This window comes from Notothenia rossii (assembly GCF_949606895.1).
Source record: "Notothenia rossii genome assembly, chromosome: 3".
In the NCBI taxonomy this organism is placed as follows: Eukaryota; Metazoa; Chordata; class Actinopteri; order Perciformes; family Nototheniidae; genus Notothenia; species Notothenia rossii.
The window spans coordinates 96064473-96086972 of NC_136901.1; the positions used below are offsets into that span (position 1 = coordinate 96064473).

The 22500-nt window shown below is 48.9% G+C and overlaps 2 protein-coding genes across 2 annotated transcripts in view; one reads left to right on the plus strand and one right to left on the minus strand.

Moving 5' to 3' along the window:
* The window catches only part of noa1 (nitric oxide associated 1), a 16745-nt gene extending 9215 nt beyond the window's left edge, over positions 1–7530 (plus strand). Inside the window, 8 exon segments of the mRNA XM_079671354.1 lie at positions 785–1109; positions 1357–1518; positions 1614–1724; positions 2836–2924; positions 3131–3262; positions 3723–3839; positions 6505–6622; positions 7183–7530. Of these exon segments, the coding sequence (XP_079527480.1) occupies positions 785–1109; positions 1357–1518; positions 1614–1724; positions 2836–2924; positions 3131–3262; positions 3723–3839; positions 6505–6622; positions 7183–7382 (1254 nt within the window). The 3' untranslated portion in view covers positions 7383–7530.
* rest (RE1-silencing transcription factor) overlaps positions 7527–22500 on the minus strand; it is a 24772-nt gene continuing 9798 nt past the window's right edge. Inside the window, exons 3-6 of the mRNA XM_079670871.1 lie at positions 22402–22500; positions 18288–18448; positions 18009–18092; positions 7527–13349 (exon numbers count right to left, since the gene is read on the minus strand). The exon at positions 22402–22500 is cut by the window's right edge and continues 423 nt beyond it. Of these exons, the coding sequence (XP_079526997.1) occupies positions 9727–13349; positions 18009–18092; positions 18288–18448; positions 22402–22500 (3967 nt within the window). The 3' untranslated portion in view covers positions 7527–9726. The remainder of the gene's footprint in view (positions 13350–18008; positions 18093–18287; positions 18449–22401) is intronic.

The following is a 22500-nucleotide window of genomic DNA, read 5'->3' on the forward strand; positions in this document are numbered from 1 at the left end:
CTGGAAGAGAGGGGGGGGGGCTACAAGGACCTGTTTGGGGTTTGGAGCAGGACACTTCAGAGACATGTCCTTAGTAACAGCTGGAAGAGAGGGGGGGGGGCTACAAGGACCTGTTTGGGGTTTGGAGCAGGACACTTCAGAGACATGTCCTTAGTAACAGCTGGAAGAGAGGGGGGGGGCTACAAGGATCTGTTTGGGGTTTGGAGCAGGACACTTCAGAGACATGTCCTTAGTAACAGCTGGAAGAGAGGGGGGGGCTACAAGGACCTGTTTGGGGTTTGGAGCAGGACACTTCAGAGACATGTCCTTAGTAACAGCTGGAAGAGAGGGGGGGGGGGCTACAAGGATCTGTTTGGGGTTTGGAGCAGGAAGCTTCAGAGACATGTCCTTAGTAACAGCTGGAAGAGAGGGGGGGGGGGCTACAAGGATCTGTTTGGGGTTTGGAGCAGGACACTTCAGAGACATGTCCTTAGTAACAGCTGGAAGAGAGAGGGGGGGGGGGGGGCTACAAGGATCTGTTTGGGGTTTGGAGCAGGAAGCTTCAGAGACATGTCCTTAGTAACAGCTGGAAGAGAGGGGGGGGGGCTACAAGGATCTGTTTGGGGTTTGGAGCAGGAAGCTTCAGAGACATGTCCTTAGTAACAGCTGGAAGAGAGGGGGGGGCATGTTTTTATATCTGAGACCTGTAATAAATGGCTAAAATAGTATAATGGGAAACCTTTTTAAATGGATATAAACACAGTTTTAACTCCAGATGAAATATGAGTTAAATAAGTTCTGATTGACTCCTCCTACTGGCCACCAGGTGGACCTGCTGCCGGGCGACGCCCCCAACTACCTGCAGCGAATCAAACGGCAGCTGGAGGCGTACTGCGCGACCGCCGGGTTGCATGTGAGCGAGGTGCAGCTGATCAGCGCTAAGACGGGCTTCGGCATCGAACAGCTGGTCTCCCGCCTGCAGCGTACCTGGAGTTACCGTGGCGACGTGTACCTGGTGGGCAGCTCCAACGCAGGGAAGTCCTCTCTGTTCAACGCGCTGCTGCAGTCAGACTACTGCAAGAGCCGCGCTGCTGACCGGCTACAGCGCGCCACCGTGTCCCCCTGGCCCGGTGAGACCACACCTCATACCTGACACATGCATTTATTTATTTTAATCTTTAAATTTAAATTTTAAATTTAATTTTTTTTTTATTTTAATTTTAATTTTTATGAATGAAACACCTGAGTTCAACGATTAAGAGGAGTGTCCCAATACTGTTGTTTATATAATGTAGCTGTTCAGTAACAGAACCGTTGTTCCCTGTGTGGTGCGTTCAGGGACCTGCTGCATTAACTGTGTTACTTTGATGCGTTCAGGGACCACTCTGGACCTGCTGAAGTTCCCCATCATTAACCCGACTCCCTACAGGATGTTCAGACGAGAGGAGCGTCTGAGTGAGGAGAGGGGGGGCGAGAGAGAGCTGACGGAGGAGGAGAGAGAGAGGGAGAAACACCTGAAGAGACAGGGGTACCTGACAGGTGAGAGGGGGGACACATGAGGGGGGGGGGGGGAATGAGTGAATGTGATGTAAGAGGAGGAGAATACATCCTAACCCTATCTCCCCCCCCCCCAGGTCGTGTAGGGAGGACGTTCAGAACCGCCCCCCCCCCTCGAGACGAGATCCAGTTTGACCCGGACAGCCTGGCTCTGGGGGAGGGGGGGGAGGGGGGGAAGACCCAGGCAGGTGAGTTGCTATCATCAACAACAACATGTCAGAGGCAGAGAGAAGTTTATCTTTAATTCTTTGAAAGCAGACGTTTGTTAAGAAAAGCTGAAATCACCTTCAGAGTCTTTTTGTTTTATTTAACCAGAAAATAGCATTGAGATCAAATCTCATCTTCAAAGCTGAGCTGGCCGAGAAGGCAGCAACATCACACCAACATAAACAATACAGAGAACATAACTAAGAAAACAAGAGATGAACAAGCAGTCACTACATTGTGTTCATTAGGACAGTAAGAAAGGTACGTTAACGAGGAAGACACAGGGCAAGCAGCGGGGGGTGCTGTGACTCAGGGCGAGCAGCAGGGGGCGCTGTGACTCAGGGGGAGCAGCAGGGGGCGCTGTGACTCAGTGCGAGCAGCAGGGGGCGCTGTGACTCAGGGGGAGCAGCAGGGGGCGCTGTGACTCAGGGGGAGCAGCAGGGGGCGCTGGGTTAGAGAGGGGCGGCCTTTTGGCCCCGAAACATCCCCCTGTTCCCAGACTTCAGTCTCCATAAACGACCTTTCAAGTAGAGACTAGTTTCACCGGTTACCCCGGGATTCCACCGGCAGTCAGCGAGATGAATCAAAATGTGTTGCTAGTGGTAATGCATTCATCATCATAATCATTCTATATATATCATTTACACAGTGCCTGTAAACCTGGAGGAGAACGCTGGCATTTCTCCTCCTACTTGAAAGACTACGGAGGGATAGGGTCTGCAAAATTAGTTTACTTTGGGGATTGACTGGATGCTCTGACCGGTCCATTTCCTGCCCGGCGCTACGCAACACCTCGCGTCTCCGTCAAAAATAGACCAGCCGTCTATTTTTAGCGGAGCTTCCGAGCCGCTTCAGGGACGCTTCAGGGACGCTTCAGGGACGCTTCAGGGACGCTTCAGGGACGCTTCAGGGACGCTTCAGGGACGCTTCAGGGACGCTTCAGGGACGCTTCAGGGAAGCTTCAGGGACGCTTCAGGGACGCTTCAGGGACGTAACGCGGTGCGTCTGGTGGAATAGCACCCATTGACTAGAGTGGTCGCGATCGCTGTGAGGTGTGCGCCCAACAATAACAATACTGCTGTTCTCCCCCAGCGCCCCCCCCTCCCCCCAGGCAGCAGGACAGCGAGGAGCAGGAGGGGAACTGGCTCTACGACACCCCGGGGATCATCAAGCAGCACGACGTGAGAATGGGTTATTCAGAATAATAATAAAATGTTCATTATCTATATTTCAGGAATAATGTGCTTTAATAATCGTGTTTTAGTAACAACGCATTCATCCTGATGTATATTATAATCTGGGATGACCCCGCCCCTCAGCTGCTCTCTGAACAGGAAGTGATGTTTAGTATTTATATATACATGTAACCTCTGACCTCTGACCTCAGATCCTGGCGCTGCTCTCTGAACAGGAAGTGATGTCAGTGGTCCCGACCCAGGCTCTGGTCCCGAGGACCTTCGTCCTGCAGGAGGGGGCCAGCCTGCTAGTCGGGGGGCTCGCCCGCATCGACTTCATTAAGGTGCGTTATCAAAACAAGACAATATAAATAAATATATATATTTATAAATATATATATTTTTTTTTTATTTATTTATATATTTATCCTCCTCCAGCAGAGCAACATGAATATATATATATATATATATATATATATATATATATATATATATATATATATATAGGACATAGAACTAATAAAACAGATCAAACAGTGCAAGAGAATGTTCTGAGATGTGCAAGTTAATGCAAATAAAATAGAAATAGTGCCAGAAGAGTCTGTAAGTACAGCAATATGAGATATAGATCAATGACTAGCAAACAGATGAATGTTTATGTTCTTCACAGAGTGCAGGAGGTTAACATCTAACTGTGGGAGGGAACTGACTCTGAGTCTGTGGTTTGTGACCTGATGCTGCGCTGCCTCCTGCCTCCTGCTGTGGGATAGATCACATATTAATGATATTAATGTTTCTCCTCAGGGGGGAGGGCCCTGCTGGTTCTCAGTTCTGGTATCCAGTCAGATCCCAGTCCACATCTCCAGCCTGGAGAGAGTCCAGGAGGTCTATGAGAAACACGCAGGGCACACACTGCTGGGGGTGAGAGAGAGAGAGAGAGAGAGAGAGAGAGGTGTGACAGTGTGTGTGTGTGAGAGAGAGAGAGAGAGAGAGAGAGTTATTCTGATCTGTGTCTGATCGGTCTGGTGCGTTCAGGTCTCTGTTGTTGCGTTCCGGCTCTGATCTGTGTGGTGTGTTCAGGCTCTGATCTGTGTGGTGCGTTCAGGTCTCTGTGGTGTGTTCAGGCTCTGATCTGTGTGGTGCGTTCAGGTATGTGTGGTGCGTTCAGGCTCTGATCTGTGTGGTGCGTTCAGGCTCTGATCTGTGTGGTGCGTTCAGGCTCTGATCTGTGTGGTGCGTTCAGGTCTCTGTGGTGTGTTCAGGCTCTGATCTGTGTGGTGCGTTCAGGCTCTGATCTGTGTGGTGTGTTCAGGCTCTGATCTGTGGTGTGTTCAAGCTCTGATCTGTGTGGTGCGTTCAGGTATGTGTGGTGTGTTCAGGCTCTGATCTGTGGTGTGTTCAGGCTCTGATCTGTGTGGTGCGTTCAGGCTCTGATCTGTGTGGTGCGTTCAGGTCTGTGGTGTGTTCAGGCTCTGATCTGTTTGGTGTATTCAGGTCTGTGTGGTGTGTTCAGGCTCTGATCTGTGTGGTGTGTTCAGGTCTGTGTGGTGTGTTCAGGTCTGTGTGGTGTGTTCAGGCTCTGATCTGTGTGCTGTGTTCAGGTCTGTGTGGTGTGTTCAGGCTCTGATCTGTGTGGTGTGTTCAGGCTCTGGTCTGTGTGGTGTGTTCAGGCTCTGGTCTGCGTGGTGTGTTCAGGTCTGTGTGGTGTGTTCAGGCTCTGATCTGTGTGGTGCGTTAAGGTCTGTGTGGTGTTCAGGCTCTGATCTGTGGGGTGTGTTCAGGTCTGTGTGGTTTGTTCAGGTCTGTGTGGTGCGTTCAGGCTCTGATCTGTGTGGTGCGTTCAGGCTCTGATCTGTGTGGTGTGTTCAGGTCTGTGTGGTGTGTTCAGGCTCTGATCTGTGTGGTGCGTTAAGGTCTGTGTGGTGTTCAGGCTCTGATCTGTGGGGTGTGTTCAGGTCTGTGTGGTTTGTTCAGGTCTGTGTGGTGCGTTCAGGCTCTGATCTGTGTGGTGCGTTCAGGCTCTGATCTGTGTGGTGTGTTCAGGTCTGTGTGGTGTGTTCAGGCTCTGATCTGTGTGGTGCGTTCAGGTCTGTGTGGTGTGTTCAGGCTCTGATCTGTGTGGTGTGTTCAGGTCTGTGTGGTGTGTTCAGGTCTGTGTGGTGTGTTCAGGTCTGTGTGGTGCGTTCAGGTCTGTGTGGTGCGTTCAGGTCTGTGTGGTGTGTTCAGGCTCTGATCTGTGTGGTGCGTTCAGGTCTGTGTGGTGTGTTCAGGCTCTGATCTGTGTGGTGCGTTCAGGTCTGGGTGGTGTGTTCAGGCTCTGATCTGTGTGGTGTGTACAGGTCTGTGTGGTGTGTTCAGGCTATGATCTGTGTGGTGCGTTCAGGCTCTGATCTGTGTGGTGTGTTCAGGTCTGTGTGGTGCGTTCAGGTCTGTGTGGTGCGTTCAGGTCTGTGTGGTGTGTTCAGGTCTGTGTGGTGTGTTCAGGCTCTGATCTGTGTGGTGTGTTCAGGTCTGTGTGGTGTGTTCAGGTCTGTGTGGTGTGTTCAGGCTCTGATCTGTGTGGTGTGTTCAGGTCTGTGTGGTGTGTTCAGGCTCTGATCTGTGTGGTGCGTTCAGGTCTGTGTGGTGTGTTCAGGTCTGTGTGGTGTGTTCAGGCTCTGATCTGTGTGGTGTGTTCAGGTCTGTGTGGTGTGTTCAGGTCTGTGTGGTGTGTTCAGGCTCTGATATGTGTGGTGTGTTCAGGTCTGTGTGGTGTGTTCAGGCTCTGATCTGCGTGGTGTGTTCAGGTCTGTGTGGTGTGTTCAAGCTCTGATCTGTGTGGTGCGTTCAGGTCTGTGTGGTGTGTTCAGGCTCTGATCTGTGGTGTGTTCAGGTCTGTGTGGTGTGTTCAGGTCTGTGTGGTGCGTTCAGGTCTGTGTGGTGTGTTCAGGCTCTGATCTGTGTGGTGCGTTCAGGTCTGTGTGGTGTGTTCAGGCTCTGATCTGTGGTGTGTTCATGTCTGTGTGGTGTGTTCAGGTCTGTGTGGTGCGTTCAGGTCTGTGTGGTGTGTTCAGGCTCTGATCTGTGGTGTGTTCAGGTCTGTGTGGTGTGTTCAGGCTCTGATCTGTGTGGTGCGTTCAGGTCTGTGTGGTGTGTTCAGGCTCTGATCTGTGGTGTGTTCAGGTCTGTGTGGTGTGTTCAGGTCTGTGTGGTGCGTTCAGGTCTGTGTGGTGTGTTCAGGCTCTGATCTGTGTGGTGCGTTCAGGTCTGTGTGGTGCGTTCAGGTCTGTGTGGTGCGTTCAGGTCTGTGTGGTGTGTTCAGGCTCTGATCTGTGGTGCGTTCAGGTCTGTGTGGTGTGTTCAGGCTCTGATCTGTGTGGTGTGTTCAGGTCTGTGTGGTGTGTTCAGGCTCTGATCTGTGTGGTGCGTTCAGGTCTGTGTGGTGTGTTCAGGCTCTGATCTGTGTGGTGCGTTCAGGTCTGTGTGGTGTGTTCAGGCCCTGATCTGTGTGGTGCGTTCAGGTCTGTGTGGTGTGTTCAGGCTCTGATCTGTGGTGTGTTCAGGTATGTGTGGTGTGTTCAGGCTCTGATCTGTGTGGTGCGTTCAGGTACCTGCTGGGGGGTCCGAGCGGATGAAGGACTTCCCCCCCCTGGTGCCTCAGGACTTCAGGCTGCAGGGAGTGGGGTATCAGGAGGCATCCGGAGACCTGAAGCTGTCCTCTGCAGGTAAGTCTTCCACAGTTCATGAAGTTTAATGTTGATCCAGATGCTGCTTCATGACCACATTACTAAAATGTGGATGGCCAATCAGAAACGTTGCTGTCAGAACCAATGAGACGTGTTCTGGAAGTGATATGGTCTGTGTGTACATTAGCATGCTAACACTCAGAGCTAACCTGTACTGGAGAGAGTGTGTGTGAAGAAGCAGGAAATCAAAAGGAAGTCACCTTGTGGTAAACCTGAGAGAGAGAGAGAGTTTGAGCTCCATCCTGTTTCAGAGAGGATCCTTGATGTGGTTTGGAACATGATGTGGAGTTTCATCACGGCAGCATTTAGCTGAGTTTCTCCTGATGAGATCTACTCTCTCTGAAGCTACTGACCCAGAGTCAGCTCTATAGGAACAGCTGGAAGAGAGGGGGGGGGGGGCTACAAGGATCTGTTTGGGGTTTGGAGCAGGACACTTCAGAGACATGTCTTTATATCTGAGACCCGTGATACGCATAAAGACAGTACAATAGGAGACCTTTAAGGTGTGTATGTCCTCTAACCCTGTCCTCTGTCCTCAGGGTGGGTCTCAGTGACGGCCCCTCCAGGTGATCAGCTGCTTCTGCGTCTCCACGGCCCAGAGGACGCCTCCTTCTCTCTGAGGACCCCCCCCCTCCTGCCTCACCTGGTGAAGCTGAAGGGAGACAGAGTCAGGAAGTCCGTGGCCTACAGGACCCTGAAGCATGTGGTGCTGCAGAGAGAGGAGGGGAAGAAGAACTGAGACGGACTGACGAGCTGGTCAGGATCCAGAAGGACTTCCTGTTGAGCCCCTCCCCTCTGAGACTCAGAAGCTGCTGATGGAATATTTCATATGATGTAAGCATGTTTTTGTGAAGGATTGTTTATGAATAAATAATAACACATGTTCATCTGGAAAATCTTTATTTGATCAAAAGAGAAGCAGAAGATCACATGGTACAGATTAATGTGGGGGGGGGGGGGGGGCTGAAGACACTCAGGACCACACAGCGCTATTTACCTTTATTATAACTACCTGTGTTCCAGGAGTAAGGCTGTTTACTGAAGTAATTGACGAATAGAAAAAAGACAGCAGGTTTCTCCACAGATACGAGTATGCAGTATTACACAGAGATAGAGCCAGGTTAACACAGGAAGAGCCCGGTGGTCCATCATGAGAGAAGATGAAGGTGAGACAGCTGACGATGATGAAGGTGAAAGCAGAGAGCTTTGGTTTGTATTGCACTGTATTATTGACACCTCATCACGACAGCAGATCCCTCCTCCGTCTGATGGACTCATCACGACAGCAGATCCCTCCTCCGTCTGATGGACTCATCACGACAGCAGATCCCTCCTCCGTCTGATGGACTCATCACGACAGCAGATCCCTCCGCCGTCTGATGGACTCATCACGACAGCAGATCCCTCCTCCGTCTGATGGACTCATCACGACAGCAGATCCCTCCTCCGTCTGATGGACTCATCACGACAGCAGATCCCTCCTCCGGTCTGATGGACTCATCACGACAGCAGATCCCTCCTCCGTCTGATGGACTCATCACGACAGCAGATCCCTCCTCCGTCTGATGGACTCATCACGACAGCAGATCCCTCCTCCGTCTGATGGACTCATCACGACAGCAGATCCCTCCTCCGTCTGATGGACTCATCACGGCAGCAGATCCCTCCTCCGTCTGATGGACTCATCACGGCAGCAGATCCCTCCTCCGTCTGATGGACTCATCACGACAGCAGATCCCTCCTCCGTCTGATGGACTCATCACGACAGCAGATCCCTCCTCCGTCTGATGGACTCATCACGGCAGCAGATCCCTCCTCCGTCTGATGGACTCATCACGACAGCAGATCCCTCCTCCGTCTGATGGACTCATCACGACAGCAGATCCCTCCTCTGCCTGATGGACTCATCACGGCAGCAGATCCCTCCTCCGTCTGATGGACTCATCACGGCAGCAGATCCCTCCTCCGTCTGATGGACTCATCACTACAGCAGATCCCTCCTCCGTCTGATGGACTCATCACGACAGCAGATCCCTCCTCCGTCTGATGGACTCATCACGACAGCAGATCCCTCCTCCGTCTGATGGACTCATCACGACAGCAGATCCCTCCTCCGTCTGATGGACTCATCACGACAGCAGATCCCTCCTCCGTCTGATGGACTCATCACGACAGCAGATCCCTCCTCCGTCTGATGGACTCATCACGACAGCAGATCCCTCCTCCGTCTGATGGACATGGAGCAGCTGATTGTCAAAGGCACTGCGTTTTTAAATAAAACTATGATTTGAACCTGCAGTTATCTCATCTTAAGGTTTATGACTCAAACACAGAGTTCAGAGCTGATTCCAGATACACATGATGACACAAGGTGAGATCTGAAGGACAACGTGACGGAGAAGGTAAATAACAACAACATTCAGAGGAAAACAAGTAAAAAACTGAAATCGGACAAAAAAAAAAAGATTCTTTATTTTAAAGTCTGAGTCTTCTCTCCTAAATCAATCAATTCAACCTCAGTTAAATCTCTGGGTGTGACCTTCCTCTGCTCTGTATCCTTCTCTGACCTAAAGCAGCCCTCACACACCTCGTAACATCTCAGTTTATCGTCAGGGGGAAAAAACCCTCAAAAACTAAATGCGTTTCTCAGCAATACAAAAATAATCTTTCTGAGTGTCCTAACATCACCTGTAACTCTCAGCCCTCTCTGTGGTCTGTCTGAGTGAAGCAGGGAAACATGAGCCTGCCAGGCGGTGCTCAGGGACGCCCAGCAGGGGGCAGCACTCTCTGAAGGGGGAGATCCTCTTCATCCCTTCACATTTAAACAGAGGACCTCTTAAAGAATAAGGCCTGGAAAATAAGGTGTTTTGGCACTTTGTGACTGGGGGGGGGGGGTTCACCACGGATCGGTGAGTTCAGGGACTCCACCTGTCCGTTAATGTTCACAACCCCGTAACAACAGGAGCTTGACAGGAAAGTAGTCCCAGGTCAAGACAGGAAAGTAGTCCCAGGTCAGAGTCCAGCTCACAGAGCTCAGTTTAGCGTTAGTGGTCCGGATGACAGTCTTAAGGAGACGGAGGTCCTCAGGTCTGGGCCCTGGCGGTGCCGTCATGCATGTAGTACACGTTGACCAGGTGCCGGTTCAGGTGGCGCCGGTAGACCACCTCCAGGGGGAAGGTGCGGTCGCAGAAGATGCACAGGTGGCTCTTGAGCTCCGTGGGGGTGGGGATCTCGTCGGTGGGCGTCTCCGGGTCGTTTGCCATCTTTCCCGACCGGGCTCCGTTGAGTCCGGAGTCGTCGCTGCCCTCGGAGGCGCTGTCGCTGATGTCGCTGCCCCCCTCCAGGCTGCTGTGGACCCCCTCGTCCTCCTCTGCGTCTGAGGGTTTGCTGCGCGGGCCTGGAAGCACCAGAGAGGGCGGGGGGGGTTTAACGAACGTGGGCGCAGGGCGGTCTTCAGCCGGAGAAGGCGTGTCTTCACCGGAGCTGCAGGGGGGGGAAACCTCTATCTCTTTTGAGGGTTTGTTCAGAATCTGTTCAGGAACTGGTGGAGGGGTTTCAACCGCTGAGACCTTCCTCTTCTTCTTCGCAGGGCTGGTTCCTGTCTCAGAAGATCTGGTCCCTGTTTTGGAGGGTCTGGTTCCTGTCAAGCAGGGCTCGGAGGATTTGGTTTCTTCCTCGGAGGATTTGGTTTCTGTCTTGGAGGAAGTGGTTCCTGCCTTGGAGGAAGTGTTTCCTGCCTCAGAGGAAGTGGTTCCTGTCTTGGAAGATGTGGTTCCTGTCAGGCAGGCATCGGAGGATGTGGCTCCTGTCTTGGAGGATGTGGTTCCTGTCTTGAAGGGTGTGGTTCCTGTCTTGAAGGAAGTGGTTCCTGTCTTGGAGGATGTGGTCCCTGTCAGGCAGGGCTCGGAGGATGTGGTTCCTGTCAGGCAGGGCTCGGAGGATGTGGTTTCTGTCTTAGAGGATGTGGTTCCTGTCTTGGAGGAAGTGGTTCCTGTCTCGGAGGATGTGGTTCCTGTCTTGGAGGATGTGTTTCCTGTCTCGGAGGATGTGGTTCCTGTCTTGGAGGAAGTGGTTCCTGTCTTGGAGGAGGTGGTCCCTGTCAGGCAGGGCTCGGAGGATGTGGTCCCTGTCAGGCAGGGCTCGGAAGATGTGGTTTCTGTCTTAGAGGATATGGTTCTTGTCTTGGAGGATGTGGTTCCTGTCTTGGAGGATGTGTTTCCTGTCTTGGAGGAAGTGGTTCCTGTCTTGGAGGAGGTGGTTCCTGTCAGGCAGGGCTCGGAGGATGTGGTTCCTGTCAGGCAGGGCTCGGAAGATGTGGTTTCTGTCTTAGAGGATGTGGTTCTTGTCTTGGAGGATGTGGTCCCTGTCAGGCAGGCCTCGGAGGATGTGGTTCCTGTCTTGGAGGATGTGTTTCCTGTCTTGGAGGAAGTGGTTCCTGTCTTGGAGGATGTGGTTCCTGTCTTGGAGGATGTGGTTCCTGTCAGGCAGGGCTCGGAGGATGTGGTTCCTGTCAGGCAGGGCTTGGAGGATGTGGTCCCTGTCTTGGAGGATGTGGTTCCTGTCAGGCAGGGCTCGGAGAATGTGGTTCCTGTCTTGGAGGATGTGGTCCCTGTCTTGGAGGATGTGGTTCCTGTCAGGCAGGGCTCGGAGGATGTGGTTCCTGTCAGGCAGGGCTCGGAGGATGTGGTTCCTGTCAGGCAGGGCTCGGAGGATGTGGTTCCTGTCAGGCAGGGCTCGAAGGATGTGGTTCCTGTCAGGCAGGGCTCGAAGGATGTGGTTCCTTTCAGGCAGGGCTTGGAGGATGTGGTTCCTGTCTTGGAGGATGTGGTTCCTTTCAGGCAGGGCTCGGAAGATGTGGTTTCTGTCTTGGAGGGTTGGGTTCCTGCCTCAGAGAGTGTGGTTCCTGTCTTGGAGGGTGTGGTTCCTTTCTTGGAGGATGTGCTTCCTGTCTTGGAGGATGTGGTTCCTGTCAGGCAGGGCTCGGAGGATGTGGTTCCTGTCTTGAAGGATGTGGTTCCTGTCAGGCAGGGCTCGGAGGATGTGGTTCCTGTCAGGCAGGGCTCGGAAGATGTGGTTTCTGTCTTGGAGGATGTGGTTCCTGTCAGGCAGGCCTCGGAGGATGTGGTTCCTGTCTTGGAGGGTGTGGTTCCTGTCAGGCAGGGCTCGGAGGATGTGGTTCCTGTCTTGGAGGGTGTGGTTCCTGTCAGGCAGGGCTCGGAGGATGTGGTTCCTGTCTTGGAGGGTGTGGTTCCTGTCAGGCAGGCCTCGGAGGATGTGGTTCCTGTCTTAGAGGGTGTGGTTCCTGTCAGGCAGGGCTCGGAGGATGTGGTTCCTGTCTTGGAGGGTGTGGTTCCTTTCTTGGAGGATGTGTTTTCTGTCTTGGAGGATGTGGTTCCTGTCCTGGAGGATGTGGTTCCTGTCTTCGAGGATGTGGTTCCTGTCTTGGAGGTTCCTGTCTTTGAGGATGTGGTTCCTGTCTTGGAGGTTCCTGTCTTTGAGGATGTGGTTCCTGTCTTGGAGGATGAAGCCTTCTGGTCCTTCTCTGCCTTCAGGGTTTGTTGAAGGTCTGAGGACTTCTTGGTCTTCTTGGTCTTCTTGGTCTTCCTGGTGTTCCCAGTACTCGTCCCGTTGGACCCTCTCGGGGCCCGGGTCACCTCGCGGGTCTTCTTGATTTCTTCTGAAGCGGGTCTCTTCACTCTCCTGGTCTTGGATGAAGTCTCAGACGAGGACTTCTTGGAGAGGTCCAGAGCTTCCACTGCCTTCCTCTTCCTGGACCTTTCCTTCTGAGGTTCCTCAGGAGAGACTGGGCTCGGCTCAGGTTCTGGTTCCTCAGGAGAGACTGGGCTCTGCTTAGATTCTTTAACTGGTTCTGGTTCCTCAGGAGAGACTGGGCACTGCTCAGATTCCTTAACTGGTTCTGGTTTCTCAGACTTCTTTGACGCAGACTTCCTCGGCTTGCTGAGGCCTTTGTTCTCTTTCCCATTGTTCTTCTTCCTCTCAGGGATCCGCTCCTCTTGCTCCTCTGGTCTCTGTGGCTCTCCAGTTCCTGTAGCTTGGTCCTTGGTGGTGGTTTTCTCCACCGGCGGTTTCTTGACACGTCTCTTGACCTTCTCTGGGACAGAAGTCTCTGTCTCTAGAAGGTTCTTCTTCTGCCTCGTGACTTTCTTCTCTGGTTCCACCTTCCCCTTCAGAACCTTCTCTTTCTCAGGAGGGTTGGTGGATTTCTTCAGAGCCTTGTCCGGCGCCTCGCTCTGCAGCGGTTGGTTGGCGCTGGGTTTGATTGACAGATTGACGGGGCTTGACTCCTCGTCTACGTCGTCCTCGTCGAAGTCCTCGTCCACACCGGATGAATGGTCCATCTTGCCCGTTCTGGATTCAGCGGTTTCCTCGTTGCCGTGTTTCTTGTTGCGCAGCTTGACCTTGGAGACGTCCAGCACCACGCTGCAGCCGGCGTGCCTGGACTTCAGGTGGTACTGCAGGTTGCACTTCTTGGAGGCGGCGTACTTGCAGAGCGGGCAGACGAACTGCCGCGGGTTGAGGTGCAGCTCCACGTGCTTCTTGTAGTTGCTGCGGTCGGCGGTCTTGTACTCGCAGTACGGGCAGGACAGAGGCTTGGGTCCGTTGTGGACCTGCCGGGCGTGACGGGTCACTTCGTGCTGGTTCGCTGCCAGGTAGTTACAAGTCTCACACTTGAAAGGACGCTCACCTGCACACAGGAAGTAAAGAGGATGTCAAACAGGAAGTGATGTGAGGGACAGCAGAGGGGTTCATGCAGCAGTACCTTCATGCAGCCATGCCTTCAGAACCTCTCATCACTACAGCACTATTTCACTTCTGATTCTGTCTGCATGTTTACAGACTCGTGCACTCACAGATTACTGTATTTATATATATTACTCCATCTGCATTACTGCCAGTGTTGGGCAAGTTACTTCCAAAATGTAATATAGTACATGTAGATTATTACTGTCTTTTGAAACTAATAAGTTACATTACAATATGACTGTCTCTGAAATGTAATGAGTTACTTTCACCAAAATAACCGCAAAAGAATGGCTAGGTATTTTAAATGGGCTATTTACATGTGGGTAATATACTACTCACAGCCCTAGTCAAGAGATGAGCTCCCCTGCTTTTGATTTTGCTTCTTTCTCGGTCTCTGAAGTCTTACAGGGTTTGCACTCAATTGATCCTAAAAAGTCTGCCGGGCCTGACGGCCTCGACCCGTTCTTTTTAAAAATTGCAGCTCAGATTATAGCACAACCAGTAACTGATATTTTTAATCTCTCCCTGTCCACTCACACACTGCCAGCTGTGTGGAAGCAAGCTCTGGTATCGCCCCTCTTGAAAGCTGGTGATCCCACGGAGTTAAATAATTATCGTCCTATCTCAAATCTTTCTGTGTTATCAAAGATTCTTGAGTCCCTAGTTTCTACTCAGCTAAAACTTTTTTTAAATTCACACAACATCCTTAACTCTATGCAATCTGGATTCAGATCAAAGCACAGCACTGTGACTGCCAGCCTGAAAGTCTTAGGCGATATTAAGGCTGCTTTGGATAAACATCTGTTTGTGTTGTTTATTGACCTAGCCAAAGCATCTGACTCTGTAGATCACCACATTCTGTCTAACGTTATGTTGGTGTCTCGTTTCGGTCATAATGCCATTTGGTGGTTTCAGATTAATCTAACCGACCGTACTCAATGCGTCAGGTTGGGTAGCACTGTCTCTGACCCTGTCACCTTGGAGAAGGGAGTTCCACAGGGCTCTATTTTGGGGCCCATGCTCTTTTTATTATATGTAAACAATATTTGTAATCAGATGCAATTTTCTACCTATCATATGTATGCTGATGACACTATCGTATACTCATGTGCTCCTTCTCTGGACATGGCTGTTTCCAATTTAAAATCTGATGTCATCACGCTGCAGCATGCACTTCTTGATTCTAAACTGCTTTTGAACAGTAAGAAAACCAAAGCAATGCTCTTTGCTCCCAAGTCAGCGTCCTCTTGCCTCTCTATCGACACCCTTGATGGCGTCTCTGTTGAGTTTGTTGATACCTACAAATATCTGGGCTTTTGGTTGGACAGTAATCTGAACTTCAAACACCATATCGAAGTTCTAACTAAGAAATTGAAATTCACTCTTGGCTTCCTTTACAGACTTAAATGTTGTTTTTCAACTTCATCCCGTAAAAGGTTGGTCTCTGGCTTATTCCTGTCCCAGATGGACTACGGTGATACCATCTATAGATCTGCCTGTCCCACTGTTTGGACCAAACTTGACCCACTCTGCCATGCTGCACTGTGTTATACATCAGATGCACCCTATAGGACTCATCACTGCACACTGTACAGCCTAACTGGATGGTCCTCACTCACTAGGAGTGAGTAAGTTATTCATGTATAAAGCCATTTTAGGAAAGCTTCCACTCTACATATGTGCCAGATCTGCTCCAGTTTGTGACTCTCACAACCTCAGACCCAGTGCCTGGATACGGGTCCAGGCTCCTGCTGTGCGGACTGAGGCTGGAGAAAGGAGTGTTTTTCATTATGGTCCTTGGAATGACCTTCAATCACGCCTCAAACTGACGGCACTTGTCTCTATAGCCTTTTTTAGATTGAAGTTGTCAGAAGTCCTCCAGCTGCTCTTGCTGTAATAAGTAGAACCTTTCTTACTGTCCTAATGTGCTCAATGTAGTGACTGCTTTTCCTCTTTTGTTTACTTAGTTATGTTCTCTGTATTTTACATGTCTGTGTTCTGTGTCACGTTGCTGCCTTCTTGGCCGGGTCAGCTTTGTAAATGAGATTTTATCTCAATGCTTTTTTATCTGGTTAAATAAAGGTTAAATACAAAATAAAAATGCTAAAATGTAGTTTAGTGCAGCAACTGTGTAGGCCCTTAAGGCTACGAACAACTTTTATTACAAGGCTTAGTTGAATACTCGATCCGTTGCTACGGAGGATCAAGAAAGAGAAATTAAAAGAGGGTAAAAGACGGAGCGCTGGACGTCAGATAAATGACCAGAAGAAGGCAGACAGGAAGTGACTAACAGGAAGAGGAGGTGGGCTCTGCAGAGTTTAGGGACTTGTTAGGGGATCAGAAACTATAAACAGAGGGCAGTGCTGCCGTAAAGCTGTTGTTGCAGTTCCAGCCGTTGGTGCGTCGTGGAAAGGAGTTTTTGTTTTTTTTTGTGTGTAAGAAATACGATCATTTTAAGTCAATAAAATAATTTCAATTAATATTGGGAGTCTTTAGTTTGTTTAGTATCTGGCCGTGTGATAAGCAGGATAATGTGCAGCGACTTGGTCACTATGGGGATGAGAACACCTTCAGGCTCACCAAGATCAGCCTGACTGATTACGTAAACACCAGGCTTACTAATCTACCGGCACCATTTGTCTCTGGTGTCGGAATGTCTCGCGATGTTAGGGAATTCTTAAAAAACAAAACACCATTTCATTTCGGGTTAAAATGTGTTGTAACTGCGTTACTGAGAATTGTAACGGGTAGTATATTACCCACATGTCAATAGTAATGCGTTACAGCAAAAAGTAATACATTACTGTAACTCCGTTTGTAACGCGTTACACCCAACACTGATTACTGTACATTGGTCTCCTCCTCTATTCTAATGTTTCTAGGGTTCATTCTGTCCGGCTGCTTCAGTGGGGAAACTCACACAACACACACAGGTACACAACACACACAGGTACACAACACACACAGGTACACAACACACACAGGTATACAACACACACAGGTACACAACACACACAGGTACACAACACAGGTACACAACACTCACAGGTAAACAACACACACAGGTACACAACACACACAGGTACACAACACATGTACACAACACACACAGGTACACAACACAGGTACACAACACAGGTACACAACACACACAGGTACACAACACAGGTACACAACACACACAGGTACACAACACACACAGGTACACAACACACACAGGTACACAACACAGACAGGTACACAACACAGACAGGTACACAACACAGGTACACAACACACACAGGTACACAACACACACAGGTACACAACACACACAGGTACACAACACAGACAGGTACACAACACAGACAGGTACACAACACACACAGGTACACAACACAGACAGGTACACAACACACACAGGTACACAACACACACAGGTACACAACACACACAGGTACACAACACAGACAGGTACACAACACAGACAGGTACACAACACACACAGGTACACAACACACACAGGTACACAACACAGACAGGTACACAACACAGACAGGTACACAACACACACAGGTACACAACACACACAGGTACACAACACACACAGGTACACAACACAGACAGGTACACAACACAGACAGGTACACAACACACACAGGTACACAACACAGACAGGTACACAACACAGACAGGTACACAACACACACAGGTACACAACACACACAGGTACACAACACAGACAGGTACACAACACAGACAGGTACACAACACAGGTACACAACACACACAGGTACACAACACAGGTACACAACACACACAGGTACACAACACAGGTACACAACACACACAGGTACACAACACAGGTACACAACACACACAGGTACACAACACAGGTACACAACACAGACAGGTACACAACACAGGTACACAACACACACAGGTACACAACACACACAGGTACACAACACAGACAGGTACACACAGGAAGCCATAGCATGTACTTGTACTGCGTGTCACGTTACCATGTTAATCCAACAGCGAGCGCTTCAGTGAGAGCAACACAGACATGTTAACAGTGAGAGAGAACACATGACCTCATCAGCAATCACATGATTCTCCTGCTAACTAATGCTAATACTGCTAGCTAATGTAACTAACACTAACTGCTACTACTAATGCTAATACTGCTAGCTAATGTAACTAACACTAACTGCTACTACTAATGCTAATACTGCTAACTAATGCTAACTAACACTAACTGCTACTACTAATGCTAACTAACACTAACTGCTACTACTAATGCTAATACTGCTAGCTAATGCTAACTAACACTAACTGCTACTACTAATGCTAACTAACACTAACTGCTACTACTAATGCTAATACTGCTAGCTAATGCTAACTAACACTAACTGCTACTACTAATGCTAATACTAATAACTAATGCTAACTATCACTAACTGCTACTACTAATGCTAATACTGCTGCTAATACTGCTATTGCTAACAACAACTACTGCTAACTAATGCTACAACTGCTAACAACAACTACTACTACTACTACTAATGCTAACAGCTACTACTAATGCTACTACTACACTAGAGTGTGGACCTCTTACCGGAGTGAGTCCTCATGTGGCGGGTCAGGTGGGTCTTCTGAGAACTGGAGTAATCGCAGTACAGACACTGGAAGGGACGCACACCTGTACGACACACACACACAACATAGTTATCAAGACTCTGCTACGAAGGAAACAACACATCTTTATCTGAAAGCACTTTAAAACCTCCAGACCAAGATCTGTTCAGAGAAATACAGAAACCACACAGCTCAGCTCACACCGCCAGATACGCACAAAGCCATGTAGTATGCAGCATGTGTGTGTGTGTGTGTGTACCTGTGTGTGTCCTGATGTGCTGGATGTAGTTGCTCTTGCGGTCAGAGAAGTATGAGCACTGGCTGCAGGTGTGCAGTTTGCTGGGGAAGTGATTCCTCAGGTGTTTCCTCCAGTGGTACTGACTGACCGTGGTGTAGGGACACAGCGTGCACTTGAACACCCTGCAGACACACAACACACACACTTAGTATAAACACCCTGCAGACACACAACACACACACTTAGTATAAACACCCTGCAGACACACAACACACACACTTAGTATAAACACCCTGCAGACACACAACACACACACTTAGTATAAACACCCTGCAGACACACAACACACACACTTAGTATAAACACCCTGCAGGGACACAACACACACACTTAGTATAAACACCCTGCAGGGACACAACACACACACTTAGTATAAACACCCTGCAGACACACAACACACACACTTAGTATAAACACCCTGCAGACACACAACACACACACTTAGTATAAACACCCTGCAGACACACAACACACACACTTAGTATAAACACCCTGTAGGGACACAACACACACACTTAGTATAAACACCCTGTAGGGACACAACACACACACTTAGTATAAACACCCTGCAGGGACACAACACACACACTTAGTATAAACACCCTGCAGACACACAACACACACACTTAGTATAAACACCCTGCAGACACACAACACACACACTTAGTATAAACACCCTGCAGACACACAACACACACACTTAGTATAAACACCCTGCAGACACACAACACACACACTTAGTATAAACACCATGCAGACACACAACACACACACTTAGTATAAACACCCTGCAGACACACAACACACACACTTAGTATAAACACCCTGCAGACACACAACACACACACTTAGTATAAACACCCTGCAGACACACAACACACACACTTAGTATAAACACCCTGCAGACACACAACACACACACTTAGTATAAACACCCTGCAGACACACAACACACACACTTAGTATAAACACCCTGCAGACACACAACACACACACTTAGTATAAACACCCTGCAGACACACAACACACACACTTAGTATAAACACCCTACAGACACACAACACACACACTTAGTATAAACACCCTACAGACACACAACACACACACTTAGTATAAACACCCTGTAGGGACACAACACACACACTTAGTATAAACACCCTGTAGGGACACAACACACACACTTAGTATAAACACCCTGCAGACACACAACACACACACTTAGTATAAACACCCTGCAGACACACAACACACACACTTAGTATAAACACCCTGCAGACACACAACACACACACTTAGTATAAACACCCTGTAGGGACACAACACACACACTTAGTATAAACACCATGTAGGGACACAACACACACACTTAGTATAAACACCCTGCAGACACACAACACACACACTTAGTATAAACACCCTGCAGACACACAACACACACACTTAGTATAAACACCCTGTAGGGACACAACACACACACTTAGTATAAACACCCTGTAGACACACAACACACACACTTAGTATAAACACCCTGTAGGGACACAACACACACACTTAGTATAAACACCCTGCAGACACACAACACACACACTTAGTATAAACACCCTGTAGGGACACAACACACACACTTAGTATAAACACCCTGCAGACACACAACACACACACTTAGTATAAACACCCTGTAGGGACACAACACACACACTTAGTATAAACACCATGTAGGGACACAACACACACACTTAGTATAAACACCATGTAGGGACACAACACACACACTTAGTATAAACACCCTACAGACACACAACACACACACTTAGTATAAACACCCTGCAGACACACAACACACACACTTAGTATAAACACCCTGCAGACACACAACACACACACTTAGTATAAACACCCTGTAGACACACAACACACACACTTAGTATAAACACCCTGCAGACACACAACACACACACTTAGTATAAACACCCTGCAGACACACAACACACACACTTAGTATAAACACCATGTAGGGACACAACACACACACTTAGTATAAACACCATGTAGGGACACAACACACACACTTAGTATAAACACCATGTAGGGACACAACACACACACTTAGTATAAACACCCTGCAGACACACAACACACACACTTAGTATAAACACCCTGCAGACACACAACACACACACTTAGTATAAACACCCTGTAGGGACACAACACACACACTTAGTATAAACACCCTGCAGACACACAACACACACACTTAGTATAAACACCATGCAGACACACAACACACACACTTAGTATAAACACCCTGCAGACACACAACACACACACTTAGTATAAACACCATGTAGGGACACAACACACACACTTAGTATAAACACCATGTAGGGACACAACACACACACTTAGTATAAACACCATGTAGGGACACAACACACACACTTAGTATAAACACCATGTAGGGACACAACACACACACTTAGTATAAACACCCTACAGACACACAACACACACACTTAGTATAAACACCCTGCAGACACACAACACACACACTTAGTATAAACACCCTGCAGACACACAACACACACACTTAGTATAAACACCCTACAGACACACAACACACACACTTAGTATAAACACCATGTAGGGACACAACACACACACTTAGTATAAACACCATGTAGGGACACAACACACACACTTAGTATAAACACCATGTAGGGACACAACACACACACTTAGTATAAACACCCTGTAGACACACAACACACACACTTAGTATAAACACCCTGTAGGGACACAACACACACACTTAGTATAAACACCCTGTAGACACACAACACACACACTTAGTATAAACACCCTGCAGACACACAACACACACACTTAGTATAAACACCCTGCAGACACACAACACACACACTTAGTATAAACACCCTGTAGGGACACAACACACACACTTAGTATAAACACCCTGTAGACACACAACACACACACTTAGTATAAACACCCTGCAGACACACAACACACACACTTAGTATAAACACCCTGTAGGGACACAACACACACACTTAGTATAAACACCCTGCAGACACACAACACACACACTTAGTATAAACACCCTGTAGGGACACAACCTGTAGTAATGTGTGTCTCACCTGGTCAGCTTCACTTCATATAGTGTGGTGGTAATGTGTGTCTCACCTGGTCAGCTTCAGTTCATAGAGTGTGGTAGTAATGTGTGTCTCACCTGGTCAGCTTCAGTTCATAGAGTGTGGTGGTAATGTGTGTCTCACCTGGTCAGCTTCAGTTCATAGAGTGTGGTAGTAATGTGTGTCTCACCTGGTCAGCTTCAGTTCATAGAGTGTGGTAGTAATGTGTGTCTCACCTGGTCAGCTTCACTTCATATAGTGTGGTGGTAATGTGTGTCTCACCTGGTCAGCTTCACTTCATATAGTGTGGTGGTAATGTGTGTCTCACCTGGTCAGCTTCACTTCATATAGTGTGGTGGTAATGTGTGTCTCACCTGGTCAGCTTCACTTCATATAGTGTGGTGTTAATGTGTGTCTCACCTGGTCAGCTTCAGTTCATAGAGTGTGGTAGTAATGTGTGTCTCACCTGGTCAGCTTCAGTTCATAGAGTGTGGTAGTAATGTGTGTCTCACCTGGTCAGCTTCAGTTCATAGAGTGTGGTAGTAATGTGTGTCTCACCTGGTCAGCTTCAGTTCATAGAGTGTGGTAGTAATGTGTGTCTCACCTGGTCAGCTTCACTTCATAGAGTGTGGTGGTAATGTGTGTCTCACCTGGTCAGCTTCACTTCATAGAGTGTGGTAGTAATGTGTGTCTCACCTGGTCAGCTTCACTTCATAGAGTGTGGTGGTAATGTGTGTCTCACCTGGTCAGCTTCACTTCATATAGTGTGGTGGTAATGTGTGTCTCACCTGGTCAGCTTCACTTCATATAGTGTGGTAGTAATGTGTGTCTCACCTGGTCAGCTTCAGTTCATAGAGTGTGGTGGTAATGTGTGTCTCACCTGGTCAGCTTCACTTCATAGAGTGTGGTAGTAATGTGTGTCTCACCTGTGGTTTTCGCCCTCCTTGCTGTGGTGCTTCAGGTGAGCGATGTAATGGTCGTATCTGTTGGTGTTGTATCCGCAGCGCTCACAGCGGATCAGCCCT